This window comes from Scophthalmus maximus, chromosome 14, assembly GCF_022379125.1.
Source record: "Scophthalmus maximus strain ysfricsl-2021 chromosome 14, ASM2237912v1, whole genome shotgun sequence".
In the NCBI taxonomy this organism is placed as follows: Eukaryota; Metazoa; Chordata; class Actinopteri; order Pleuronectiformes; family Scophthalmidae; genus Scophthalmus; species Scophthalmus maximus.
The window spans coordinates 8,694,933-8,705,322 of NC_061528.1; the positions used below are offsets into that span (position 1 = coordinate 8,694,933).

The 10,390-nt window shown below is 41.6% G+C and overlaps 1 protein-coding gene across 3 annotated transcripts; it reads right to left on the reverse strand.

The window, feature by feature from the left end:
• Positions 1-2,462: 2,462 nt before the first annotated feature.
• LOC118282926 (helix-loop-helix protein 2-like) lies at positions 2,463-5,160 on the reverse strand. 3 transcript variants are annotated; one of them, XM_047337238.1, is made up of 3 exons: positions 5,047-5,160; positions 3,515-3,823; positions 2,463-2,851 (listed from the first exon to the last, which is right to left on the reverse strand). In XM_047337238.1, the coding sequence occupies exons 2-3, from the start codon at positions 3,521-3,523 to the stop codon at positions 2,480-2,482; spliced, it is 381 nt and encodes a 126-aa protein (XP_047193194.1). In that variant the 5' UTR covers positions 3,524-3,823; positions 5,047-5,160; the 3' UTR covers positions 2,463-2,479. The 3 variants fall into 3 exon arrangements, with proteins under 3 accessions (XP_047193194.1, XP_035460382.2, XP_047193195.1); XM_035604489.2 differs by lacking the exon at positions 5,047-5,160 and having other exon boundaries at positions 3,515-5,019; XM_047337239.1 differs by lacking the exon at positions 5,047-5,160 and having other exon boundaries at positions 2,463-2,876; positions 3,515-5,019.
• Between the last annotated feature and the right edge of the window lie 5,230 nt (positions 5,161-10,390).

Sequence of the window (10,390 nt, forward strand, 5' to 3'; positions counted from 1 at the left end):
GCAGTTTAGTGTTCAAGATTGTATAAATCGTATCTAACTTATTTTTGCTGAAATATCACATCAGACGCAAATCATTATACATAGCTGTGTTGTTTTTTTTATGTCGTGGGGGGATCTTAATGCAGGAGGTTTGTGAAATCCAGAAGTATCCAACCAGAACCGTTCCAGTAAACTAAATTAAAATGCCAACAGGTTGCAAGAAAAAAAAGTTGAGGAAATGTTTGCCACATTTTATTTACTGTCTGCATCAATAGCAATAACAAAAACAACACTAATAGTTCTTCTTCCTGACCCTTTCTAAATGTCAAGATCTGCAATTCAGTATCAATTCAGCAAATTCCTTCTACTGATGAAGCTCACATGATATGAAGGAAGGCAGCATAACAGCTACTAAATGAATCAAAGCACACAAAAGAACATGAGGCTAAATAAAGATGATTGGAACAACAGTAACCTACCCTTTACCGATAAGTTGGTTTACATGGGCACCAGAGGCACCTGGTGAAATCAAAAAATGATCCTGAAAAGCCACGGCGCATGCTGCAGTCGCAATACCCACGGCCATACGAGCAAGATTCAGGCAGAATATTAAATAAATTGACATGAAATTAAATTTCTGTTTGTGGAATTCCATCAGAGGGCAGTGTTGCTCCTTCCAAATACTGCATGACGAGTCAAACTAAAGAATTCTGAGGCGGGAGGGACATATAGAGAGGAAATATCCAGAATGACATCAAACCACAGCTCCGAACATGTCCACACATGAAAGTAAGTTTAACTTATAGGAAAAAAAGTTCAAGTCTATTGTCCAAAAAACTGGCGTGTGACAGACTTAGATAAAGAAATATAAAATACAGAACATTAATCATCACCTTTGCAACATCTCCTGCCCCATTTATGTTAAAATATGATGTCATGTTGGCCTCTCCTCCTCGATAGTCCCCAGCTTACCCATTATATCCAGTGTGTAGTCCAGTGTGGGGTGTGTGTGTGTGTGTGTGTGTGTGCGTGTGTGTGCGTGTAATGTGCAGTGTGTAGACAAAGGGCTGTCACTCGTACTGCTGGAGTGGACACGAACAATACCCAGAGCCCCTTGGGCCACATTACTCTGCGGAGACTCACATAAAGGGACGAGAGTGGGAAAGAGAAGCAGCACAGACAGGCTCTGACTAATGGAGAGAGAAAGAAAAAGAGACACGCCGGAGTTAGTTCACATTCACTGCCTGATCTCGGACGATGTAAAGGCATCTTTTGGTGATGTACAAAGACAAGGCAAGGGAATCAAAACACTGAGTTAGTTATTTTCTCTTTGTACAATTATGTATGATCCAATTTGACTAAATTAAATTAGAACTGAAGGCCAGTCACGCTAGATTGTATCAGCAGAAAACTGATGTGGGGTTCCATTGAGCATAATAAAAACATTTTCATCATAATCCAAAAGCACAGAACCAAAATGTGAGACATGATTCCAATTTCTCTGTTCTTTCTTACTTGTCTTCGAAAACAGAAGTTCATGCTAATGTATTGAAAACTGTTGGCTGCTGACATTTATACCAAAGACAAAGATCACGTTGATGAATGTGTACTTGGCCTATTACTGCCACACACCAGCACTTAAGGACATTATGGTAAATGCTTTGTGTGAGTGTGTGTGTGTGTGTGTGTGTGTGTGTGACATTACCCATGAGTCAGAGGAACAGCTTGTGTGATCTCCCCCAAGCACTTCCCTTAAATTAAAAAAAGGCCCTAAACAACAATAAAGATAAAAATCTCTAAGTTGCAAAACGCATTTCAAGATCAAATCATAAAAAGGCCTTAAAATCAGATATTTAGCCTTTAAAAAAGGTTAAAACAGTTTTTTAGCCGCCACAATTTATTTTCAACATTTCAAAATGTAATTTCAGCAAATTAATACAACATAGTGTAAACACACAATAGACCAGTCGGTCGTCAGTTATTATTATGATAATCATTTTGAGATAATTAATAAATGTACAATTTGGCACAAACAGGAATCAAAACTACGACAGAGACAAGGCATTATATATAAAGCCGAGCATTGCGATGTTTTAGCAGTTTGGAGACGAAAAATATCACAAAGCGGCTTTCAGAAATATTTCCATTCTGGCCTGCAGCCGTCCTGCAGCTATGGTGAAAAGTCAATGTCAGCGTGTCGGCTCAATATTACTTATTATATATTACTTATATATAATAAATGTTACTCCACAGTCTGCCTGCAGGGCAGTCCTCAGATTTTCTATTATCTTTATAATTGCTTCCGGAAATCATTCAGCTGTCAATGGCAGATAACCACACAGCAATGACATATTTGTGAGAACCCCCTTAAAATCTATGATCAGCTATTTACAGGAGGCTGCAATGATTCCATGCTGTATGCCCCCCCCCCAGCCCACATTTTAACTGGGGCCCCCAAAGTCCCCCCTTGGATCTCCTGGTCCGGCCGATCACCTATAGCCTAGACATCCAGCACGTGGTTGAGGTAAGAGATGTAACAAATTGCGAGTCTCAGGATGTCGATCTTGGACAACTTCTTGTCGGGTGGAATCGTCGGGAGCAGCTTTCTCAGCTCCGCAAAGGCCACGTTGAAGGCCACCACGCGGACCCGCTCCCTGGTGGCGTGCGCGGATCGATATCTGGCCGTCTTGCGCCTCCTCCGCCTCTTCTCCTCCCTGCTGAGGGTGGGCACGTGGCCGGAGCACGCCCTGCCCTCGCCAAGCACATGAACGTTGTCCAGGAGGTGCTCTGTGTCCGTCTGTCCCCAGGGCAGCTCGGGCTCGGGATGGTCGGGACTGAGCATCATGCTCTTTGTCCTCACGCTGCAGATGTCCTGGAGAAAAATAAACAACAGAGGTCTGCATGACCTTAATGACCAAGTACCAGGAGTTGGGACACAAATAATCACCCAATATTAAAAGATAATTTGATTTTTTACAGCACATTTAATACAAATAAACGCACGGACCTTGCATTTTAAAAAAACGGACTTTGTAGCAGGAATAATATTTACATTTCTGTTTGATTTGTTTGTTGAAAAACTTCATTTATGGGGGAAAGAGCCCTAAAATATGAGGGACTCGTGCTGCCCCCTTGTGACAACATGTCATAGTAGCCACCGGCGCTGTCTGAGGTGCTGAAACAATATCAACACCGCAAAATAAATACAAATAGACGTCTAGGCTATCACATCATTTAGTAATGAATACGAATCTTCTTGTAATTCTCTCTTCCACACCACCGACTCAGTATATCGTTATTTTTGCACTTAACTTGTGGTTAATCAGATGAGGTCCGAAATGAGAAAGAGTTTCTTCTTGTGTTTGAATTAAATTGTGTTTCAAAGTAGCTAAGTTAACTTTTTCCCAAAGTCTTAAACACTTTAGCTTTCGATCAGCTGAAAAGATCCGATCATACCCGTGAAACTGCGCAGCAGATTAAACTCTGAGTCGAATCAGTGTTTCTCATCAGGATCAACATTGACAATTGAACTTACTTTGCACATTCAATGATCCAAATCCAGCTGATTCAATTCGAGCTGCAGCGGCAAATAGTCAGCGGATGTAGGTAAAGTTGTGTCCCCGTCAACCTCCATGCTGATTCGTGTACGTCAAAGAGTCAAAGGGAAGAAAACGGGAGGCGGTGGAATCAGGTCCGGCTTGTCCTCCCGTCTGTCCATGTCTGCCACTGCTCATCTCTTCATCCAGTGTGGAGACAGTCTGCCTTGTTCCTCCCATCACACCTCGCCTGGGTGTGCGCGAAATAAGACCCCGCCCCCTCTCCATCTCTCCATCTGTCCACAGAACTGGAGCCGAGTGACGACAGGCACAGCGGGACAGTGAGAGAGTGTTTCCCCTCCTCCCTTCACTTTTATTCCCGTGAGACGAGGTCAAATTTGTTTGTGCGCACGTTTTATTCTAAATTCTTTGCAACCCCGTGAACTTCTTTGCAGCATCCTTACGGTGAACTGTTGTCTACTGCTGTTGCCTATATATCTATTAAATACTTACAGGCAACACACACATCGAAGAGGCAGCTCATTGCAGCCTCCCCTTCGTGGAAGACTGGGCCATGACTGTGCAAGTAGAGCTGCTGACAGTATATAAGCCCGTGGATTGGTGGGAATCGGTAAACAACACATGGTTTTGATCACAAACTGTCCAAATTTCTCCAGAGCACACGCGCTGCCATTTGCAGCATCTGTGAGAAACTGGTATAAAGGTCAAACAGTCTGTGCGGAAAATTAATTTGAGAGCTGCAAGAAAGAAAAGAAAATGTACAGGCTACTTTAGCCCATCCAACGGAAGTTGTTTTAAGTATATATTAGTTATTGTGGATCAGTTTGTGTTTTTGTTGTCTGATGGGTATATGGTCAAATGTAGCAGGGGTAGTAGCATGTTGATGTGCTCATGTCTTAGAGGGAAATGTCAGCGCTAATCATTACTGACATCATCGCTGTGAGGAGATCACCACAGGGCCTCCACCTCTGTGCCGAGGGGGGCGGGCGGGTGTGAGCGTTGCCACAGACACTGGCAGAAATGGCACCATGGATGCTCAGTCGGGATCGAGGGTGATTATCGGGGAAAAGGCCTTGGCATATGGCTGACGTCGTTACCATTCTCCCCAAACTCCCCATGTGACCATTCTCCTGTCGATCGGGGGGAATGACCTGCTACGCTGCTCGTCACGGGAGGCAAGATGCATCATGTGATGCAGATGACTGCCGTGATATATAATGACAGTAATATTTGTGTGTCCTTCTACGTGATGACCTGATTGATCCGAGTGCAGGATACTAACATCCTTTTGCATTTCTGTGTTTAGAGTGTTTAGAGTTAATGTGGCCGTTGGAATGTAAGGAATGTAAAAAAGCCTCAATGGCTTCAGTAGTTATATTATGAGATCTGAATTAACTTTTCTGTCTAGCAGATTATTTAGCAGTTATGCATGTCCACTGTTTTCACAAATATTCATGCACATGCTACGTGCAATTACCGTCTTTTAAATCATACAACAATCAGTACTTACAGCAGGCTGCTTAACAACGTCAGCATAGGGACAGCTCCCGGTGCTGAAATCAGTCCGGCTGAAAACAAACAAGGCAGGAGAACTTGATTTAAAGTAAACAATGTTAAGTGTTAATGTCAAGTCTTTTATCCAATCACTTTTCATTCCTTCATAATTTCACATACAGTATTCGAGTTTTCGGGCAGATGTTTAGATGTCCAGAGGCTCCATCTTTGACTGCAGCTTCACACTTCCTCCTTCCACACTTAACTCACCAAAAATATACATATATTTACATATGTGACATCTGTCAGAATGTTATCTCTGTACTGCAGATTTGGGATTGTCTAGGTTTGTGCATCAATCACCTGGAAACAAGCTGATTTGAACATCAACCAAATGTTCTAATGGTCCTTTTCCTCAGCTGCATTCAAATATTTAAATTACAACCACAATGATGATTTCAGTAGATTCACTAATGACCATAAACACATTGAGGTTCTTTGCCTTTTGCTACACTTCACTTCCTCTTTTCCAGGCCATTTCTCACGGGTTTGACTCCTCGTCCGTCTCAGTCTGGACACCATCTGTTTAAAGGCCAGAGCCACAAACCTCATGGTTTTATCTCCTCCTCTTCCATACATGTGCATTTGTCTAGTCATAAACTCCCATCCACAGTAAAATTAAATATTCTGCACCATTTTTTCAACTTTATACCAAGGCATAGTCTTTATCTGTATTTCGATGGTGAAAAGGTTTGTGTTGACCCACTGTGTTTGTTTATGTTTGCATGTACAACTGCAAATCCAAGAATCTGTTCCTCTCTACATCTCTTACTTTCTATCTCGTTACCTTCTGTCAAGTCCAAGTTCTGCTTCACCCTGAAATCACACACTGTGAATGCAAATGCTGAAGTACCCCCCCCCCCCCCTCTTCCCCCAGGTTCCTCTGTGTGCTTTACCATCTGCTGTCATATTTTGTTTCTGCTGACTTGGAATCAGATATGTAATCAATCAGCTTTGTCCCCATAGTTACAGCGATGATGAGGAGGAGGAGGAGGAGCAGAAGGGAAGTGAGACAGTGCAGCAGCTCTGGTTCATCCCATAATGTTATTGGGACAACTTCCAAAAGGAGAGTCAATAATAAACTGTATTCTTCTTTAATTAATTATTGAAGGAAGATAAAAGCATTCATCACAAATTATTTCCATGAATAATGCATTTGCTTGAGATAAAAAATGATCAACTGACTGATTGTACAAAGAACGCAACAGTTTTTTTCATTGTTGATACATCTGTGATCAATCAATCGAACAATCCAGTGTCCAAAAACCAAGAAGAACACAATTTAAAATGGATATAAAACAGAAAAACCCCTGCAAGATGCAACCAGACAATGCTTATCAAAATTTGAAAAGAAATTCTGTTGATTTACTAAAAGATGAATGAATCTTTTCAGCTCTACAGTGTGTGTCACATAATGATGTTGATAAAGGCTTGTTATTGAACTAATTAGGCTTCACAGAATATTTGACAGACCATGAACTAGTTTTGTTATATAAGTCTGTGCCATTACCAGTCATCACCTTTAATTTATTTAGCGACGGCTCAACATCACCCTGTGAAACTTGCGGTCGATCGTACATAGTTTGTTTCATATTCTTCAACCGTCTGCTTCGTTCTAGGTCGATAGTCAGACACACTTCCAATTAGTTTCTTCCAGCCAAGAGAACCTGGGTTCTTTTAATCGATGTACGACAGGTAATTAAACACAAGCTCAATAAACATCAGCTTCTAAGCTCAACACAAAAGAGCTTAATTAGCTCGAATAATCGTTTGTGGCTTTTCCCTTTGTGTGGCGCCAAATGACCTATTTCTTATCAGCAGTCATTTTGGGAGACACGTTGTTCCCCTGGTTTTTCTGTTGATGACAACAAAACAAAAGACCCATCCAGCCTCTCAAAGAACTTTTTGTAGAGTTTTCCTTCCAATCCCCAAAGAAGTCCCAAATGTATGAAAATGCAAGAACAACTCTGAAGAAGGAGACGAGGACGTAAACAGACCCTTAACAAAACCTAATTGATTCAGCGAAGCTTGAGTGGAAAAGCAGAGTAGATGGGTTTGTTGCTCACCTGAGAGTTACGCTGGGGGGGATGCCTGTGGGATGGGGTTTTTTTTGTGAGTTTAGATGCAAGAGTTATGTCCTCCAAACGTAAAAGAAGCAACTTGCGTTTGCCGTCTACTCCAACTACATAAGCAATTAAGTAAGACAGACATTACAGCGGGCAACACCTGTTGCCATCTCCTCGGGGGAAGCTAATGGACAGCGGAGAGCGGCGTACGACATTTTCATGTGCCGGAGATGAAGAGGGAGATTTTCACTTGACTGAGAGCATTTACTCTGGAAGCAGTGACTCTTATCTCAGTACATTCTTATACTATAACTTTGGATAAACATGCACAAGGTCTTTCGTTCACTCTATTAATAATTTAACTCCGTGTTTCACTGCTAGAGGCCGTCACTGTTCAGAGAGCATCACTTCATCGCCTTCAGGGGAAACCCTGCTTGGCTGATAAACAAATGATAAGTGACTTGTTATCCTGCTGAGGACAGAAAAGAAAAGCACGAGAAGAAAGAAGGGGATTATTATATGTTGCATTGCCTGTCCTATTGACGTGTAGCAGATTTAGTGCAATACGTCAATGGGACAGTTTACGTCGATTAATAAAGTCTGCTGCTTGTTATCACACTTTTCCATGTCTCACACAAAACACCAAGGTCAAGTTCTTCCTCAGTCGTGAGCAGTGACCTAATTCTCCTACATCCATCATCACTGCTGATAACTGTTGTACTGACACAGAAATTTAAAATTATGCATGTGGGGCCTAATAAGTTTTCATATGCTTAGTCATCTGTTATCACTGTCAACATTTATTCAGCAACAATGTGATTGCAATGTGATTTTTTTTTTTTGAAGGAAGCACCAGATGTACCTTTTTGTGGCCACTTCTGTTTCATTAGAAAATCCCAACAGCAGCTTTTTGGATTAAGAGATAAAAACCACAGAAGCAGCTGTTTGATATAGTTTTATGAAACCGAGCTCTTGTCTGATGCAGGCATATAATGTTTAACCAATCACAAACTTTAATTACATCCTCCAAATCCAAAATTTCTTTTTTGTTTATATCCAACAACCGTGCAGCTGCTATCATGTCAAAGTGATGACAAATTGGGACTTCCTGATTCATCACGGCTCTTTACAGGCGTTAGCTGCATTCTGTGACTTGTACATTTAGCTTCTTAGTCAATAACATCAAGTTATTTAACATATTGTAGCTTGTCCAATGCTGATAACCGGTTTAATATCGAGCGATGAAGACATATGTGTGTACAAAGTTTTTTTGCTCCTTTAATCTGAGAATTCCTCTGCATTTGATCACTTTATGATGCTAAAACAGAAAAGGAAGCATCGTGACAGAGGCCTTTTGACAGAGGCCTCTGCAAGACTTTAACTTTCTCTGGCTGCCACAATTTAAAAAAGATTAAAAAATGTGCTTAATAATTTGCATCTCTGCCAGGCAGCAGTGCTGCGAGTGAGCCAGAAGTATCGGGAACTACAGTAAATCCTGCTGCTCTGTTTACTTACAGTCGTTCGAGTTATTAGATTGGGGACATTAAGTTGCGGTATACATGCATTACAATGATTCTCTCCCGCCAATATATCGCCACAATTCATTACTGACCATCTGGATGGCCATTACTCACTTTGGCCTTAACCCTTAACCAGTGCTCTGGCAGATATTCAAAAAACTGTAATGAAACCAGAAACTGCATCAAATAAATTTCTCGACTGGAGGAGAATCCAGTTACTGTCGCCATCTAGTGGTAAACAGTGGAATGGAAATATGCGACTATACTGTAGGTGCAAATGCACGAAAGGCAAATCCACGCCATGCCAATCATTGTCTCTTTTCCAACAATGTTATCAAGTACAGCACCTGAACTTGACTATTCTGTCCATGCTAGAAGATGAAAAGAGTCTAAATCCTGTCCAGAGATTGATGCCACAGCAGATCAACACTGACTCTCCTCTCACTGACACCACAAACTATTGGATAAACACATAAATCCTCCAAGGTAACCTGTGATACAGGCACTATTGTCTGAAGGTTGAACAGTTTTTTGTTATTACGTGTTTACATGTATTTACCCTTTTATGATTCACTAATTTTAATGTAGGTCTTCTACAGCAGCTGCAGGAAAAATAATCAAAATACAATAGAATTAATAATTGGTGCATATGTGATAACCTTACTCAATTCAGATAATCGGCATGAAAGACCTTGGACTAGAAGGAAAAAAGTAAAATACTATCCAGATACTTTTGTAGCTTGTGGAAATGTGTTGAGAAAAAATGCTGTATTTCCCCCAGGTGGCCACATGATGGCACTGCAGGATACATCTTAATATCCAGCTGTTACTATGTACAAAAAAATACAGAAATCCTGTGTAATTGTATTTCTGCAACTTTTGCATTCCCCAGACTGAGCTATTATTCACCTGATAGTGAAGGGGAAACAAATGCTGCAGATATCCCTTTTATGCGGTATATGTCATAATCTGGAGGCCGGAATGAATCCTTTGAGCCAGACTAAAAGCCTTGTAAAAGCACACACACACCAAATACCAGACACATGTGAGAGCAAGTGTGAAACATACGTGTGAGCACAGCACACAATGTACACAAGGTTGCAACAACACAGTTTGGGATCATGTAGCTCAATACATCACAAAGCATGAAAACATACCTCCCAGCACATGAACACATGATCCCGTCCCGTCACAACAGAGGGAATGCAGCCAGAGGCTCCGTGTGAGCCACAAAGAACACCAACATACTAGTGTGGGGATGACGTAACAAAAAAAATATATACCGGGGGGCCACAGAGATGAAAAGGAATCCGCCTCATATATTCACCAGGATGCCTCGTAATTTTAAATTTGAACCAATCCATGTGGTGGTTTGACAAATACCTACAAGCCCTTAAAACTCAAATCAATCTCAGCGAGTGAAAAGCAGGAGAGACAGAAGGAAGAACGATAGCTGACAAAGCGTATCCATATGTCTCACTCATGTGGCATCTTTGCATGCATGTGCGCCTATGTGCTAATGCATAGCAGTTGTTCCCCCCACCCCCCTTCCGTCCTCCTCACAGTGGCTGCATAGATGGGGCTTCGGACTGATTTCGGCACCAGATGTGTGCCAGCTCATGTCTGCCTTTGATGCCCATTGCAGCCTCTTTTTTTTTTTTTTTAACAGGGCAGCATTCGTGAGGGGACTCGACCACAGGCCAGTGATTCTTCA